Source organism: Artemia franciscana, chromosome 9 (assembly GCF_032884065.1).
Source record: "Artemia franciscana chromosome 9, ASM3288406v1, whole genome shotgun sequence".
In the NCBI taxonomy this organism is placed as follows: Eukaryota; Metazoa; Arthropoda; class Branchiopoda; order Anostraca; family Artemiidae; genus Artemia; species Artemia franciscana.
The window spans coordinates 41693699-41712799 of NC_088871.1; the positions used below are offsets into that span (position 1 = coordinate 41693699).

At 34.3% G+C, this 19101-nt stretch overlaps 1 protein-coding gene and 1 long non-coding RNA gene across 3 annotated transcripts in view; one reads left to right on the plus strand and one right to left on the minus strand.

Annotated features, from left to right (window-relative positions):
• Nucleotides 1-19101, plus strand: part of LOC136031426 (nitric oxide synthase-like protein) — a gene marked incomplete at its 3' end in the record, with an annotated part of 110263 nt that overhangs the window by 46615 nt on the left and 44547 nt on the right. For both annotated transcript variants that reach the window (XM_065710995.1, XM_065710996.1), the window contains 11 exon segments: nt 158-255; nt 2460-2604; nt 3899-4065; nt 5683-5826; nt 7658-7832; nt 9153-9291; nt 11345-11426; nt 14468-14670; nt 16169-16338; nt 17405-17615; nt 18828-18909. In XM_065710995.1, the coding sequence (XP_065567067.1) occupies nt 158-255; nt 2460-2604; nt 3899-4065; nt 5683-5826; nt 7658-7832; nt 9153-9291; nt 11345-11426; nt 14468-14670; nt 16169-16338; nt 17405-17615; nt 18828-18909 (1616 nt within the window).
• Nucleotides 4908-17407, minus strand: LOC136031428 (uncharacterized). The gene is made up of 3 exons (XR_010618507.1): nt 17239-17407; nt 10429-10708; nt 4908-7181 (listed from the first exon to the last, which is right to left on the minus strand). It is a non-coding gene; the product is annotated as an uncharacterized LOC136031428 (long non-coding RNA).

The following is a 19101-nucleotide window of genomic DNA, read 5'->3' on the forward strand; positions in this document are numbered from 1 at the left end:
CTAGTAAGCTCGAAAGTACCCCCTAGAATGTTGATACCGTTCACTTTGTGAGTATAATTTTTACTATGTTTTTTCTTTTTTATGATCCCTACAAACATCTAAAAGTAGCTTTTAATTGCATCCCTATTGTCCAAATCACATTCATCTTGTGTTCCAGGATCAGCCATGGAAGACATATAACTTTGGAAAACATTTTAGAGGAACCTTAGAAAAGAGAGAAATTGATTACTTGAAGAGATTTAGGCACATGGCAAGGTCAGTTTACCTTTTTCTAATTCTATTTTCGATCTATATGTATAAAGTGTTGGCCTGTAGTGAATAGATATTGACTATAGTATATCTGTAGTATATCTGTACTATAGTATATCAGAATAGATAATCTGTAGTGAATAGATATTAATCAAACAAAAATATAATCTCTTTGACAAGAATATAAATAATATTCTTCAATAACAAAAAAGGAAAAAAAACGTAGCTTAGACATATAGTGGTGAAACTGGGAGGTTACAGTTTAAGATTTTTAGTTTGTTTGATTAAACTTTCAACTAAGCCTTGTCTGGAAAATTGATATATATGAAACTCTGACCTACGAGTATACATCACTGCGTTTACTGTCCTAAGCAACTAGTATTTATTTAGATTTGTATTTTCATTTTTAAACTTTGATATGTTGAAAACCATTTTCGAAGAATGAGTGCTCGAAGCCTTCTGCTACGAATTCACCTTAGCATTATGACATTTGAGACGAAAGTCCCGAAAATACAAAATCCCCAAAGATTCTTTCTTTCTTTTAATATCAGCCCGGCGCAATATGTTGAGTTTGACTGTATCTTTCCCATTTGCAGGCTATTTAGTAAGTATATTTTATAATTGTGAACTGTATTTTGTCTTAAGGCATGTCCAAGTCATCGAAGCTGCTCTTTTATGACACTAGTCACATATGCTGATCTGGCTCGTGTTCTTTGCGCTAATAATGAATATTGTGGCTAAACTTTGTTTACTAAACACATTTTGTCCTCGTGTTCTTTCTTCAGTGCTAATGTTCAAGTTTTAAGCTTAACATTCTTTATAGCCATTTTAAATACCACAAATTTTAGCTTCATTCCGGTCTTTTCACTTTCCCATACTTAACTAAGTTCAGCAAAAGTATCTTGCTGTTTTACTTTTTTAATTTCTATTTTCCTCTGTAACCCTCATTGTTAATCAGAGAGAGAGAGAGAGAGAGAGAGAGAGAGAGAGAGAGAGAGAGAGAGAGAGAGAGAGAGAGAGAGAGAGAGAGAGAGAGAGAAATTTCTTAAAAAAGAAATTTCTTTTTTAATTTTTTAATTTCTATTTTCCTCTGTAACCCTCATTGTTAATTAAAAAATGTAACAAATTTGCCTGATTTTTTAACTACTTCATTGTCTGTCTTTATAACTCTTTAAAAATGTTCCATGAGGTTTTTGTCAGCTTTAATGATTTGAGATCAACAAATCGTCAGATATAAAGCGAAAAGTCTTTTATATAATTTGCTCAGTTTCTTTCCGACGATTTATTTATTTTCTAATTTTGTTTGCTTAATAAACAGGAACTTTGCTTTGTGGGTGTGTTTTGTTGACATCCACTACAAAATTGTTGAAATATAATAATAGAATTCTTTTATAATGTAATTGTTCGCCCTGTTCTTCTTCAATTTCTTTTTAAAAATTTCCTGTTGCTTATTTTCCATATTTCTTGGATTTGGGCTATCTACTACACATAGCCTTACCGACATGCTTTTTGTTAAGGATGCAGCTGTTTACCATGTTATCTTTTGTGCCTACTTGTTGTTTTCACGCCCCTCCCCCTCATAGAAAATCCATTTTACTAGGTAGGGTTATATTTAGCCCATCTATATTATTTCACTTTTTAGGGGTGAAGGGTTGTCTGCGGAAGAATAGCAGTTCATATTTCTTTGCTTTGCATGTCAGTGTTAATTTGATCAAATAATTTTCTAGAGTGAATATTTTGTGAAAAATGTACGCGGTTTTTCTCAGTTTGGTTGAGTAATCATCTGTGCCCTTGACAGGACTGCAGTCTGTGAATAAAACTGAGAGGTCCAAAACTATCCCATCTCCAAAAAATGAAATAAACGTTTATTGGTATTATTTTGTGATTGTTATTTAAAATTTATTTCTCTTGTTGACCCCCATCCTTTCTCTCACGGCTACCATCTAGATAAAATGCCGTTTTGTTGGAAAGGAACATAAATGGGTATTTTCTCCTACTCGTTCACAAATCATATTATTAATTGAAGTAAATATATAGACAGCCTATTGCTTGTTGGTATATACAATACTGTCTTTTGAAGTTTTTGTAAATTATAGTCGTGGAATATAAATCAGTTAATGTACGTACTAGTATGTGAACTATTTCTTTCTGTTTCTTACTTTTCTCTTATACAGATATATTTTTTTTTAATATTTTTTTTTCTTTTTTAGGGCAGCTTTGTTTGCTCAAAGGATGTTTATGAAAGCTTATGCCAACAGAACAAAAGCAATGATTCTCTATGCTACTGAAACTGGCAAATCCCTTGGTTTTGCCAAACAATTGGCACATGTATTCTCAAAAGCTTTCAAACCCGAGGTGAGTGTATTGATTATTTATTAATGTTAATGGTAAAATTGACTGTGATCCCAGGACCTAACTTGTAAATCCAAGCTATTGGCTATCTTGGTTTTGGTACGTTTTGGACTGTCAAGGTTGACGCCTTTTCTTTAGGTTGTTTATTGTTATTGACATGATGTAGTCTTAGAGCATATCGAACTCTAGTTTGTCAGATTTTGGAAGGATTGACCCCAAGACGTCCCATGAGGATGGATGGCACTTAACAGAGAGAGAAGAGATGATAGAGTTTTCATTCCAAATGGCTATACTGCATTACATGCTTCTCATGGAGTTAGTGTAGGTCCTGGGCTCCTGGGGATATTCAAGTCTAAGCAGAGTACAGGCGGTCCTATAGCGCTTGCACCGCGGTCTGCGAAGCTAAATGGCAGTGTAAGCGCATACCTGCATGTCACACAATCCTGAAAAATAAATTTTCTCTTTTCTTCAACTTGTCTATGCTTGATTTCTACTAGATTATAGATTTTTGTACTTATTTGAAAAGCCCATATTGCTACAGTGTCATCAATAAAAAGCAATAAAAGGTTGTTTCTTTGGAATTTCAAAAGTTTGAAAATTGCATTATTGTTAGGCCAAACCGTGTAATTGAAAGTAAACACTGCCTTAAGTCTGAATTATTGTGTAATAACTCGAAAAACTACTCTTTGAAAGATCTTACTTCTTAAAAGCAAAGCATATATGTATATATATATATATATATATATATATATATATATATATATATATATATATATATATATATATATATATATATATATATATATATATATATATATATATATATATATATATATATATATATATATATATATATATATATATATATATATATATATATATATATATATATATATATATATATATATATATATATATATATATATATATATATATGCTGAGCTGTGCACAAGAAGGGACTTGTGGCTAACATATTGAGGCTTAGTTACACTTTCATTCATTATTTGTAATGGCAGTTGGACTATGCATTGTTTTACCGTTATTAGATATCTTTTGGATGTCGTTCTGATAATTAGCAAAAGTACAAAACTTTTGTGTAGGACGTCTCTTGTTTTTACAATGTTCCCTGCAATAACGATGTCAGTTTAGTGGATGGCTACTCCAAAAGGGAAACATGATCATAAAAAGAAAGTAGTACCATTCGATGTCTTATTTTATGCTTTTTTCAAAACACCGTGGTCTCTTTTCTGTTACATTGCAGCACATGTAGTTTATTAGTATCGCTATTGCATTCTAGGTTATGTGCATGAAAGATTATGATGTTGCCAAGATGGAGTTCCAAGATTTGATTCTCGTAGTGGCGTCTACATTTGGAAGTGGTGATCCTCCGGATAATGGAGAAAAATTTTACAAATCTCTCAAGAAGAGGTTCGTTGAGCAAGGAAACACTCCAAACATAGCATCGTGAGTATTTTTCCTCTTTATAGTTACGCATTTGGAGAACTTAATAGATTAATTTAGATTTTCACCTATATGTAGGATTTTAGTTTGGATTTATTTCTCTAAAGATATTAAACTAAAATTTCGAATTCTGGTTGGCTCCGAAATTATAATATTGTCTTTAAATGTCAAGCTTTAGGTCACCTCCTAACAGTAAGCTGTACGAAAAATGTGGTTCAGTTCCGCATTCTTGGGCTATAAAGAGGGGAAGGTTAAGATGGCTAGGACACGTTCTGCAGATGAAAAATGACGGATTGCCAAATGTTGTTCTTGTCCATGAATCGTCTAGGGCCAAACGAAAAGCAGGTCGTTCCCGAATGCAGTGGGAAAATACCGTAAGGAAATAATTACGTGAAATATGAGCTGTTTGGGACGTTGTGAAGAAAGAGCCTTTATGGGGGGAAAAGCATGCGTTGCTGCGTTGGACTCAGACAGCTTGGCGCTGCAATGAGCTGTTAGTCGTAGTAGTAATTTTAGGTCATTCAATATCAAGTATCACTGCTAGCCATTCGTTTCCTGTAGAATTGAGCCAAGACTGATTTTTTAATCATTTGGAATTTAGGAATGCTCTTAGAAAACCCATTTCCATTTTCAATTCTTTGAAAAGTAGATTCGGAAGTTGAGTCGTTGAAAAAAGAATCATTATTATGGTTGGCACGATTATGGACACTTAAATAAAAGGGATTACCTAGCACAGGGAGGAAAAATTAAAACCAAAGCTTAAAAAAATGTAATGTATCCCGGCTATTGAATAAATTAAATTGCATTGTCAGCAATATTATTAGATTTAATTTCAAACGTCTGCATTACTGAGGCCCCACTACCGCAGAACTGGCAATGTACTTGAATTTATTTGGTGGACTGTGGTTGTGATCTTGGGCAGAAATGTTGTTCCCTTTTTTTCCGGCTAAAATCATCTTCCCTTGAAAATACCAATTTTAAATTTTTGACTCAGACATAGTTAAAAATTATTCTTAACAAAGTAAATTTCAATATATGTTATACAGTTTGTAATAGAGCCAATTAAGAAATTATCAAGACTCGAGAAGGTTACCGTACTGATTATAATGACGTCTTCCAAAAGATGTCTAAAAATGATATGGACAACCACATAAAGGCAGGAGGGCGTATAACAAGGTGCCTTCTCTCTCTGTTCCAAATGTATAATATTTCTTTATATAGATAAAAGAAAAGGACAGTGATCTAGCAAAAATGCCTAAATATTAGATTAAGTTTACAGACTTACAGAATAAGTTACAAGTTAAGTTACAGATCATAAAGTTTACTGATTTTTATAAGTTGTTCAGTCTATAAATTTTTAGCTGTCGTATAATCTCAGGAATAGAATAATAGTTCTTTTTTTCTTCTTTCTTTAGTTCAGAAAAAAATGTGCCTCGTTTCTACAGGGTTATTGTTTTGCTTCCCAGTATCCTAAAGTAATATGTTGCATTTGTTTCGTTCACTCTGTCTTAAATTTTCCTTTCTTTGCATTAAGTAAGTCTTTAAGTAGTACATTTTTATAACGATTTTTGTTTTGTTTTCTTTAATGTTTAAAATCTGATGATTTTTATTTCTTCTTAGGGATAAGCCAGCTCGACTTGCCGCCAGAATCCAGGCTCGGGAAGGAGAAAGAAATATGCGTGGCCCTTTAGTTAAGCTCCCAAGTCAGAGATTTGAGGATCCTGCACAGATAGTCAAATCAAGTGATTGGCTAATTAACGTACGGTTAGTATCTCCTAGTCTCGTTTTTTTTTTTTTTTTCGTTTTTTTTTTTAATATTAGCAGGTGACGACTTATTTATTACTCCATAGCTCTCTGACTTGAATTATTTCTGACTCTCTCAATCTCTTTTTGCTGGGTCTTTTAATTCCTTTGTCTTCTTCAAGAAGACGAACAACTGACCAATACGCCTGGAACATGCACATACATAGGACCCTATTTCTGGGAGGAGGGGAGGGGGGTTAAAATGGAAATCTTTGCACTATTTTTTTTTTTTGGGGGGGGGGGGTCATGAGCCAGAATCTTCTAACGAGATAGTGTTTTCTATTATTTCACTTTCATACTTGCTTTAAGATCTTGATAAAGTAGAATAATGGCTTTCGAGTAGAATGCGATCTGGTATTTCTGGAAATGAGAAAGGGGTTGTCAAGCCTATGGGAGAATATGCAAAGACTGGCGGAGTCATCATTCTGAAACTAGGCAAAAAGTAGAGCTTAAAATACACTTTTTGGTGTCTAAGATTTTTTTTCATATTGTTTTTGTCCTTTTTATTACAACTTTCTACTGTAAAGTTGATGGTGAGAAGAGGGGCATAGGTGGTGTCAGAGAGGCCAATTTCCTACTTCGGTCCTCCAGCAACATAAATTGAAAAGCATTGCAAGATTCAGCTTCAAACAAGATGCAACGTGGCTATATTTCTCCTAAAAAGTTTTTTTGGACAGTGCGAGGGTTGGGGTTTTGTCACGGGCTTACTCTGGATCTTGTACAAGTTAAAATTCCTTGCGTGATTGTTTTTCGTAATGGCGCAATATGAATTTCGTTTTTGTAGAAAAGGTGGGATGGGAGATCTTTTTTTCCCTTCAGCTTGCTTTTGCAACAAGTTTGGTCTTGGTCATTTTGGAGCAGATTTAGAAGCCCGTTTTTTCTGTTTGTATAATGCAACAAAAATATTGTCAACCACTCAAAATTTTCAATTCGTATCTCGTAAAAAAAAATGTTTGTACACACACACATAAAAAAGAAAAATGATGCAATACACATTCACCAAATCTGCAACTAATATTGATTGTGTTTGAAACAAAATAATATCTGTATTAGTTCAAAAACTGATTTTGCTGCCGTTGGAACATCTTTTAATATCACTACTAGAAAAGAAGCGATTTTGATGCCATTCACCAATTTCCGGCCCAAACACAGAAAATGAAATCATAAACTCACCAAAATCATCAACAAAAATGGCCTATGAAGGTAGATAACATCACTGTTGGGGCAATGGAAAAATCTTCCGTTTTGGATCTAAACTATATTATCGAAAACGTGTGCATTGTAATTTTTATCTTAGGGAGGGAGATTTTACAAATCTGCAAAAGAAAAGAAAAAAAAAGCAAATAATATGTAGTAGTCCTATCCAGCTCAATTCATCAGCTCTGTTCTCTAAATTTGATTATAGAAAATTCCGAATTAAAGTTTTTTTCATGAATAAAATTTTTCGCCACTATCTTCTTCTAATGTTTCAGGCAAAAGAAGAAAAATCTTAGCTATAGATCAAATGCTATATGACAAGGCGATTCATTCCGTAGAAAAAAGAAAGACAAATTAGAATATTTGGTTAAGCTGATCTTTATATTGTTTTTTCTTTCAAATTGTTGCGGTCTTCGGCCTAAGTTTTTTTTTTTTGTAGTTGATATTTTATCTTTTCTTTTTTCCTAAAATTTTTACTTGGTTGATCGCTGCATTGTTTTTTTTTTATATTACTGTAGTCTTTGAAAAGTATTTTATTATTTTTATAGTTATCAATTTTTCTTGTTTCTTTTTTACTAGTTCTTTTTTTTTACAGATTCTCTTGCTTTGCACTGGGATCGACGGTATACAAGGATTATTGCGCCTTTGGAAAAGCTTTAGATGCTCTGTTGGGTTCATTGGGTGCTGAACGTATTCATCGCTTGGAATGTGGAGACGAAATGAGTGGACAAGAAAAGACATTTAAAAAGTGGGCAAATGACACCTTTCAGGCAAGACTCCTTGCGTATATTTACTATGTACATATGACCTTTTAGTGTGTGGTTTTTTTTTTTAATTTAATCATGTAGCTTAGGAAAGGTTCTTTTTTTAATCGGACAATACGTACAGGCATTGAATCGCTTCCCGCTGGAGTTTTGTTTTCTTGCTTTTCATCATTAAGCGAATGAATGGCATGAAGAAATAAATCTCTTCAGTAATTTCAATTGGTCAAATTTGCTTAGTTATCATTTATGATTTTTCTTATTTGTTTGCGTGGGCTATAATCGGGGTACTTTTTACTTTCGGCAGAAACCAGACGAAGAACTGTCCTGGCCAGCACCAATAGACTTAATTACATCTGATGACCACTTTGATCTGTCGGATGCAGCTTCGTTAGTGAGCTTCAGCCGGTATCTGTCCCATCTCTTACCATGCCTACGGAAGCCTCTCCATGGCTCAGGATCTTCTTTGAATTTTAACAAAATATTTTTCATCTGTTCTTGCCGATCTCGTCTCCAGGATGGTACTGGCTCGCAGATAAGGACGTTTCGTCATATCGTAACTTTGGGGCGGCGGAGGGTGTGGCCGAGAAGTTTTCGGGGACGTCTTTTAATGATACAGGATAGCCGATTCAGAGTATATCAGCAGATATTATATATAATCGGGTTACGCCAAAGTATAATATTTAGGGTCTCTGGGAATGTGTGTGCGTAACAAATAGATTTTGAATAAATCTGTATAAATAAATACAATAGTTGTTTAAAACTGGCTAATAAGCAATAAAATTGAACTACAAAAACTATAAAAAAAAAATATGCAAAACATTCAATGGACAATTACAATTGGCTGATATACATACAATTGCTATAAGTTGTTTAAATAAAACTTGTAAAAGTTTTACATTTTGACCAGGGGATAAACAGGAATCTTATTTAGGTTATCAAGAAAAAACCACTAATATTTGTCTACTATATTTATTAATACAACAGCTTAAACTCCTTCTTTCTTCCTCCTTTTTGGCGGGGAGCCACGTCCTTCTGACCCTTCTTACGTATTGTATTATCTTCGCTTTATGTCTAAAAAAAATGGGTTCTTTGTCGCTTTTTTTTCAAATGTGCGTTTTAAGTGTTTTATTCTATTCCCTATAAGGTATTTTACATATGCTCACAAGCATAAAGAGATTTGTGTATAGCGTTTCTCTAAAAGGTTCTAACAGTGATCGACTCTTGTGTGATTAATCAAGAATTGCCTAACTATAAAGAATGAAGTTGGGTAGAAATAGAAAGTTAAGAAAAATATGGGTCCATTTAGACCACGCATTGTCCTTTTAGGCTGCTTGTGAAGCATTCCACATAAAGCTACCGACAAAAGCTGTGGTTACTATTGGCACAGAATCTGTCCAAGAACCTGTTCAATCAAATATGAAATTGGTTTCTGCAGATGCTTCTGAAGGACCTCACTTCACAGAGTGTAAGTTGCATATTGTCCTTTTATTCTATTAGGCTAGCTGTTTCATACGAAGTTTTTGAATTATTTGTAAATTCCAAGAAGAAAATATAGAATAGGCAGAGTCCTGTCTCCGTCTTTATTATATCTGAATTGTAGCAGTTCTTCACTAAGTAGATGGAAAAAATATTTCGAAAGGTGATATTTATATGTTCCCCAACTTTCTTGGTCTTTCTTTTTATTCAATGATTCTTTATTTCTCCTCGATGGAAGAAAGTTTAACATTAGAGCAATATTATTTTCTGAAAGCCAGAATTTGGGAAGATAAACAAGGAAGAATTGTGGCAGAAATTTCTAATCACTCTGTTTGAGCAAGAGTCTACAAATGTTTTTGTCGGTGGGCCACATTGTCTGTCAAACAGCAGTTTTGGGCCAACTACACACTAGAGGTTCAAATTAGAAAGATTCAAAACCTAGATGTTGTTTTAATTTTATATTATTCTATTTATAATATTAATATTACTTAACATCATATTTAATATTGTTTAATAATACATTGATACACTCTACATGGACATCTATATTTGTGGAAATGGTGAAACAGTTTCCTGGATGCCAAAAGAGTAGATATTTCTGGCTTTAGGTTTGACGTTCCCAACGTTAGCAGCGACCTGAGATTATCGTCTGACAAATTAGTTCTCAAATTGTTCTTTATGTATTTCATCCTTGAAATTATGTGTTCACACATATGTTCTTCCAAAGATTGGAAGGTACCCTGATGCAAAGCTTTGACATTAGAAAACTCTTCCTTGGGCAAAAGCTGGTAAAAACTCGAAGCTGGATTTTATCCAAGCAACTGGCCACAACTACTTCAAATGGATTTTGAAATAGCCTCACTTCAAGCCAAAAGGTGCCACAAAAGTTTCATGGCCCAAGTGCACGACTATTAAAACTCTGCGGCATTTTCTGTTTAAATGGTTCACAGGTACAATATTGTAATTTTATTCAAATTAGAAGCTTTTCAGACTAGGAGATTTTTGTCGAAATATAGAATGGCTATTAAATACTAGTTTGAAGAAACTCATCAGAACAACTTCAAGTTCTAGTAGTTCAAAGTTCTATTTGTCTCGTATGAGATTAATCAATTGAAAAACAACATACCTTGTTTTATTGTTTTTTTTTGACAATAAATTGCCTGGCGGTAGTTTTTTAAAACTTTCTCTTCTTCTTCAGCAAGTCACCTTGTACGTCTTCCAGTGAAGATCAAACATGCACGTTAAAAAGAACTTTAGTTTGTTGCTTTTTTTGTTTCTCGAGACAGAAGTACCAATTCCCAAAGCAACAGACGAAAACAGCCAAACAGGATATTGTATCAAAACATTGGTCTAACGGAAGCGGTGGTTTTGAGCCAATGAATTTTTAGGAGAATTCGGAAGGCAATCTAAATCAGATAAATAAAATATTAATTAGCAACTCGACAGTTCTACATCGATTGGTTATCTAAAAATTGTCCGCTCGATAGAATTTGGAAACCAGTTAGGTAAAAAGTGTTGTTTTATGGCAGAAAATGGGAGGAATTGGATGTTTGCTACGATGCGGTTGTTTCTATAACACACACACACAAAAAAAGATTAGTTGGTTCCATCTAGAGACCAAAAAAAAAAAAGGAAGATTGGACCACTTTCGTAAGGTCCTTTTTTTCTCTTCTTTGAAATTTACTTTTAATTTAATGTTTATCTCAGTCACCTTGAAACTCAACAAGTTTTATGTATTCAGAATTTCCATAAAAGGCAGATTCTTTAAATATCTATTTTGTTGTTAAAATCTTAATTTTTGGGGCTTCGATTGCTACTGTCGCGGGTCGCTTTTTACTTTGATTCTGTCACCACGAACTGGAACGGTGGATTCTGTTACCACGAAAGGCAAACAATTTTAAGTAACATAAAGTTTTAACGCCATTTGAAGGGAAATACTGTATACCCCGCTTTCTGGTCAAGTTAGTTCAAATGACTTGGAGTATCAAAAATCAGATATTTTCCCCGGCGAGTGTCTATTTAAAAGATGCATAATTTTCTAGATTTTTCCAAATCTCTTGGGAGAGAAGTTTTACCTCTTAAGGTGACATATAATGAAGTAATTGCTGGTAGCAGAGAGGCTGGGTAAGTCCTTCTCTATTATTCATCTCTCTCTCTCTCTCTCTCTCTCTCTCTCTCTCTCTCTCTCTCTCTCTCTCTCTCTCTCTCTCTCTCTCTCTCTCTCTCTCTCTCTCTTTCACCTAACATTTAGGAACAATTGTAAGTTTTGTCAAGGAATATTAAACTGGCGTGCACGTTTACGTTCATTGGGATGGGATATATTTAAAAAAATAACTAGAGTCTAAAGCAGGCGAAATGTCAGAGAGACACACGTGGATCGAGTAAAAACAAATCCGCCTCAAACAAGATTTATGGGTAAAAGTCAGTTTTGGCCCCGTGTATATGCAAATATCTCTAATCACAGAACTGTGTCCAAAATGAGGCGCCTGTCACCGATCTCTGCATATATAGCTGAAACATGTTTCTATTCGAATTTATACTTGTTATATTTGAGCTGAATATTTTGAAATCCCGTTTTTTTTTAATTCCTATTCATTGTAATAGAAATATATGGAGGCTTTTATGGTGGTGCCTTGGCCCTTCTCCCTGGAAATTACTGGGTTCTTGCGAGCTTCCTACTATTCCTGTGTTTATCATGCAATTGGCCTCCTTTCTTTTATCTTCTTTTATTCTCCCATCCCCGCTCTCCAAAATAGAAATACATATTGGACATATAGCGTTAGTGGTGCCTCGGTCCCTCCTCCTCACTTTGGAATTTCAAACATTTATCGAGCTTTCCCACAAATCACTATATTGTTTACACGGCTCAGCTGCTTCTTACTGTGTCGTTTAATCCCTTCCCCCCACTCCTATCCAAAATTTTTGCCCACTTTGCAAAATAAATTTCTACGAGGATGCTTGATTATGCTCTTAGCTTAAATTCCCATACTTCAATCACTGATTAAGAGAGAATTGACCGAAGGGCTTTCTAGAAGTATTGAAAAAATTGAAATCTTAGGCAAGAAGTAGGACAGAAGTAGGAGAAAGAGGCAAGAAGTAGGACATATATTTTCACCCCATTTTACCAAAAACTTGGGCTAACTTCTTTAGTTAGCACACGGCTCTTGTATTTGAGCAGTTGTTCTTAAACAACTTGGCAAAAAGTCAAACCTCTGCACAAGGCCGTATCCAGGGGAGATTTAGGGGGTTTGAAACCCCTCCCCCCAAATTTTGTCCTACTTAAATCCCAACAAATATGCATATAAAAAATGTTTGATCCGTTTTTTTTGTAAACCCCCCTCCCGAACAAAACCTGGACGTGCCCCTATATAATAAGCCTAAATAAGCCAAAATAAGCCTAAGAATCAATCAAGCCAAAAAAGATCATCAAATTTCTAGCCAGCCACTTCCTCCTCCCATATCTTTAATGTCGTTTATTAGATCTACTAGAAAAGTTGCATTTTACCAACTCAAAGGCTCCATTAGGAGTAGCTGAGACGTATTTAGTTGTGTCAGTTCAAGGAAATTACATTTGGGAGGATATATATTTCAAACTCTAGAGGTTTTGGGCCATTTTAATAATAGGGGTTTCGGACCATTTTAGGGTTTCGGGCAATAAGACTATTTTTTAATGGAAATACCAAAAAAAAAATCAATATAAGGGGAGGGGAAGCATAATCATGCGTAGGGGGGGGGGGCTTTGCTACTCTCTCCGCAAGTGACACCACTGGATGAGTTTAATTTGGTAGCTAAATTTTAATGCTAAGTTATGGGCCACTCAAGATCCCTTGTAAGCCTATATAATAGGTCCGATAATAAGCCTAAAGATGTGATCTAAACATAATCTTCGCTTGAAGCATTATGTTTGTAAAATGTTGATTCGTTGATATATTTGGTTTATAAACAAGCAATCCCTCTCTATGATTTCTCCCTATTTGTTGTTAATAGCGTCAATTTTTCAGGGAGATTGTCATTATTTATCTTCCTTTGATGTAACACCTTCGGTTAAATCGTCTTTATAATGTTGTCTGTTCTTATTTTTTCTGATGTTGGATCTTTTTTCTGTCTCTTGCATTTGATACTGCCTGCACTAAATTCTTACTCCATGACCAGTAAGATTAAAAATTATTTGCCACTTTACTCTCTTGCTATAAAGACGAATGTTAAAAAAAGACGAATATCTGTGTTTACACGGATTCTGTTACTAAAGGGTAAAAAAAAAGAAAAAAAAGAAAAAGAAGTTTGAGACAAAACTATGCATAATTGCCATCCTGGCTACAGTATGATTTTCATCTGTTCACAGGGTGGGGATTAAAACCTCTAGTTACGAATTTTCGAACTTGTTTATTCGGAGGGTGCAATTTTATCTTGATCTGCCGCTGTTTTTGAAGGGTTTCGAGCTTCTAAACTTGCTGCTTTGTTTGCAGTGAGTAGATATCTGTGACGTATACAGAAATGCAACAAAAAATGTCATTTTTGGTGCCATTGGGGACTTAACTCTTGTGCCGTTTGTAAAAATAGCACGTAGGTGCAAGTATTAGCTTTCATTAAGCCCTGTAAACATCTAACTATAACAGTCTGGCGGCCTGCTGTCGTAGGAGAAAAATAAAATAAAGCAGACTCATCAACACCATCTCGGCTAGAGTATATTTATTGTACCGTGTTTTCAAAAGGGTGAAGGGAAGGCGGATGAGGGTGAAATCCAGGGTTCAAAGGCTTTGAACCATGATGATTTTAAGGGTTTAGTTTTTGTTTCGATCTGCTTTTGTTTGCGAAGGCTTTCGGATTCTTATTGAAATTCCTCAATTAGTTTTTGTAATTATTTTTACTATTGTGTCTAAATGGGATAATAGTTACCATTTTTGACCAGATGCAAATAGGAATCTCTTTTTGGATTTGACAATCCTGTTCAAAAGACTTTTCTTTCATTCTCAGTTACTGAGGAGTTTGGTTCACTCTTTACTTGGTTGCAGCTGCTGCTGCAACCACTGAAGTAATATAACCATGTTGCAAAAGCACATTTGGATTTCCTAAATTTTCGGCTCGTGCTTTCTTAGCCATGGGCCTTGCAGCTTTTGTGTTTGATTCAATACATGCATATACATATCTTGTATTATGTATTCTAGTCCATGCACGGTTCAAATCAGATTATCTTGGCAAGATTTGTGCTTGAATAACCCTGTCTCGTTCGAGCCTGGTGATCATCTTGGGATACTTTCAGAAAATGCAGATGAAATGGTATCGAAGGTAATTCAGAAGCTAAATCCTATCCCAAGTCTTGAACAGACTCACCGTTTGATGATACAGAAGGAAATGTTGACTATTGCTGGTAATATTTCCTAATTAATGCTTGTACTTCGGCTTTATTCCATTATGTTATTTTATTAATTGTAATGTTGTTACCACAAAGCCTAGGTAAGTGGGGCAAGGGCTGTCTAGTGTTGTAAATAGTCGGGCTGGCTTGTTAAGGATAAATTTTATTTTTGTTTTATTATTTTTTTTTTTTTTTTTTACAAAAACAGAACTTGTTATTGTCTGATTTGGGTAACTTATTTTTACGTTATTTTTTTATATGGTGTCTTGTCTGGTGCTTGCTGGCACGGCTAATGTTTTTTTTTCAATTTGGGAGGGGAGTGTATAGATCTTCAGCATTCAAAATATTTACATTTTCGTTGCATTTGTTGTAATTAGCATTATTTTCCACAAAATAATTCTGTTTCTGTGTTTTTTCTCGAATTAATGCTCTCTTATCTAAGGCAAAATCCTTGTATTTTATGTAGACATGGAACAACCAAAAAAATTTGAATTTGCTGTCGTGACAAGACGAATCTAGAAATAGAAATGAGGCAAACCTGGGATTTTGTGATATTGAGGAAAAAGAAATAAAAATCAAGATTGTTTTTTTTTTTTTGTATGCTAAGAACATGCCTGGCCGTTTCCAATAAACAAAGCTATGAGAAGATTAATTGCATGAGCAGGCAGTCCATGAACTACTGATGGACATAAAAAAAAAAAAAGAAAACGATCAGCAAAACGAGAAAGGAGCAACTGAGAGAAAATGTAGAGCGAATATGTGTATTCAGTTATTATAGTAAAATGGCATGGAGACTGTGGCTTATAAATAAACACCTTTACTTTGTTGTGGCTTATACATCAATTAAAAAAAGAAAAAAATGTTTTTTTGTAATATCAGCGTTTGTGGTGTACCTAATTTGTGCTGCAGTATTAGATTGTTATTATTTTAATTTTTACTGAAAATACTAAAAAAAATCGTTTTTTAATGAAATCCACCAGGGGATTGGATTCGAGTCTTCTCCAATTGATGGCCATGCTTTACACATCAAACTATTATGAATGTGGTTATGTATGACTTGAAACATAACCTCTAGTTGTTTTATTAACCTTATTTTATGAATAAAGACCCAATAGATGTGTTTAGTCTCAAGAGCTTAAGGAAGCCAATTATTTTAATCTCTAAAAAAAGAAAAGATACGCATTTGGGCTTTACAGTCCCGATGGAGCTGATCTTCATGTCTTGGCCCTTGAGCCAAGGAGACAAGTGGGGTGTTGGGGGGGGGACAACTATCCTCGATTTTGCATACCTTTCCTGTATGTATTCCTCATTTTTCTCCATGAACCCATCTAGAGCTGGGTTGATTCTGTATGAGATTACAGAGTCAACTAGTAGTAATTCAATCGGGTTGTTAAGTCAGTGCCTTTGTACAGCCTTTTGTTTTATCTATAGTGATATTACATGTTTGTTCTTGGATTCTTGGCTTTACTTTATACTTCATTTTTTTTTTTTTTTTTTTTTTTTTTTATTTCAGGCCCAAGGAAAGAATGGGTTTGTTATGAAAATCTACCTCCTGCTACAGTCTTTGACTGGTTCAAAAAGTTTTTGGATATTACAACTCCCCCGACCCAATCGCTTCTATATGATCTTGCTACCTACGCTACAGATCCAAAAGAAAAAGAAGGCTTGGATATGCTCTCACAGGTGCTTTTTTACTCTCAAATTGTATAGCTATTAAGTTTTGATTATTCAAATGATGAGGTAGTCTCACTTCAAACTTTCGTGTCTTATTTTTTTTCCACCGGGTTTTTTCTTCTTACATTTTTGCATTCTCAGTTTTTTATTTTATTTGAAGTGGGAAAAAAAGGAATATCTGTTCAATCTAGGTTTCTTTTCAGGAAATTTTAGTAACCTGTACTTTAAGAGAGTCTAAGCTTTAGAGATATGCCGTGGCACTGTATCCTCGATTTTTTGCAATTTTAATTCTGACCGATATATCTGTGCTGATTAGACTTTTTATTTAATTTATGAAGAAGAATAGTGTCTTTGAATGCTTGATCCCTATATGGGTTTTCTTACTTGCTTTGTATTATATTTTTAGTCTCTATTATTATAATAGTAGTCTGTATAGAGACTACTATTTAAAAACTTTTGAAACCCTGCTACTACATTATTAATTCTATAACTTGCACCTTTAAGCCATTCTTTGTGCACTTTTAGGCTATCTAGGGAAAAATATCTTTTCATGAATGATATTACAATAACTTAAGCCAACTTTGTGATGCAAAATAAAATATGACTCGAATTCTGTTTCAAATATAACACCTCGCTGGCTGTCGTGGATGAACTCTTGTCAGAGCGTAGCATTAAAAGAAATAAGGCAACAATTTTTGAATTAATTCCAATCTTACAATTGATAGTGAAAATTAGAACACGGAATGCCCTCGAGCAAGGGAGCTGAGGAGGCAAAAAAAAATGTTTGATTTTCGTTCACTTGTAAAATTGAAGGACTAGAATCAAAAGCTAAGAGTTGAAAGTGATAAGAGTTGGTGATGTAGCTGTATTTCTTATTTAACGTATCGGAAACTTTTAGAAATAACTTACCTGGGTATATCATGCAAATTGAATCAAGACGCTAAGCTGTACGGCCGCCATATATACTTTACTTTTTTCTAATTGCTTTCGGTGCACAGCTAAAAAAAAGTAATGCTATTTCTTAGGATTTGAAATATGTTGCCAAATTAACAGTTTTGCGTACAATTTATTTCAGGATGTGGGGAGGTATGAGCAGTGGAAGCATTCCAAATGGCCAACCGTACTGAGCTTCCTTGAAGAATTTTCATCACTGAGTATCCCCGCTGAAGCTCTCATCATTAAACTCCCCTTAATGAAGCCACGCTTTTATTCTATATCTTCCTGTTTGCTGAGTTCGCCAACCTGTGTGGATCTAACAGTTGGGGCTGTCAAATTTATTACTGAGGGTGAGCAATTTCATCATTGAAATAGAGTGAAATTCAGTGTTCAATAAGGTGAAACGCGTAAAAAAAATAAGAAGAAAAATACGTACCGGATTATGGACTCAATTATTTAAGTTACTAAAGATAAAACCTATTGATCGGATAAGATTTCTAACCATTAAAACCTATTTATTTATTTTTTTTTTTTTTTTGCTTATACTAAACCCGCTATCTTGTAAATAATCAATTCGTACATTCCTTTTTGGAAGAAACAGGCTTGGGTCACTTAGGTGGCGTTCTCTATAAATGCTCTAAAATATTTATGATTAGAGCTATAATTGTAAATTTATTGTAAAGTGATCAAGCACGCATACCCAACTTTATATATATATAAGAAAAATTCTAGACAAAAAACTAAACCGTCTGCTAAATTAGCTTTTTGATAGCCCTCTCAAATAGCCTTTTTTCATTCAAAAGGTAGCTCTGGCCTTTGGGCCTCGAAAATTCCACTCGCTTTGCTTGGGCTTTCGGCCTTCTTGAATGAATTAGAGTCAATTTGATGTAAATTCTATGAATTTTTTCTTTCTACTTTGTTGAATACAAAAACTGACCAGTCCATGTTGCTTGTAGTGTTAGTTAGATGATTAATGGTCACTTCATTTGAAATGGACAACATTAATAATTTCTGATTACGCACAGTTTCAATTGATAAGATGTAATAATAAAGTTTTATAGACAAGCTTAAACAATGACCTTAATTTCAAGATATAATTTAATTCCCTATAAATCACTCTAATAAGTCTAGAATGCTCAAGTTCGGATATAGAAAACATAGTATATTTCCATAGTACGCGTTGATTAATTTCACACACCTTCTTGTTTACCTTCCCCAGATTTCTCATGTGGAGTTGAGTTGACTCTGGCCAAGCTCATAGAATGATGCCAATTACACGTATGAATTCAATGTCGGATATGCATCCAGTTCTATTTCCCAATAACGATTATTCTATTGTCGATTCAGTTTTATTGTGAACAATAACGCAAAATCTCAAAAGTTTTAGCAGTGGAGGTAATCAAACTTTTTTCCATTAGAAATTCCTTTAGAACTCTTTTTTTTCTATGGTTGGACCTCATCCCTGAAATGAATTGCCTCCTTCTTGAAATGACATTTTTGTTGCGTCTTAACGCCTGGGCCAAGAAATGTTTCTCTTTTTTTTATTACAATTTTTTTTCCAGATGGTTCATCTCGAAATGGTCTCTGTTCAATGTACCTGAATCAAGCTACTATTGGAACAACCGTAAACGCCTTCTTCAGGAGGTTTGTGTCTATAATATTTATTGTGTTCTACTATAAAGTTTCATGTCATCGGTATTTTGAGAAATCCAACTTTTATCTTTATATTTTATGCTGTCAATTGATCAAGCAAAACCGTATCTATTAAGTCAAACCTGTAGACAAGGGAAGGGAGGTTGTCTTCCATGGAAATTGTCCAAGGACTATTCTTACTAT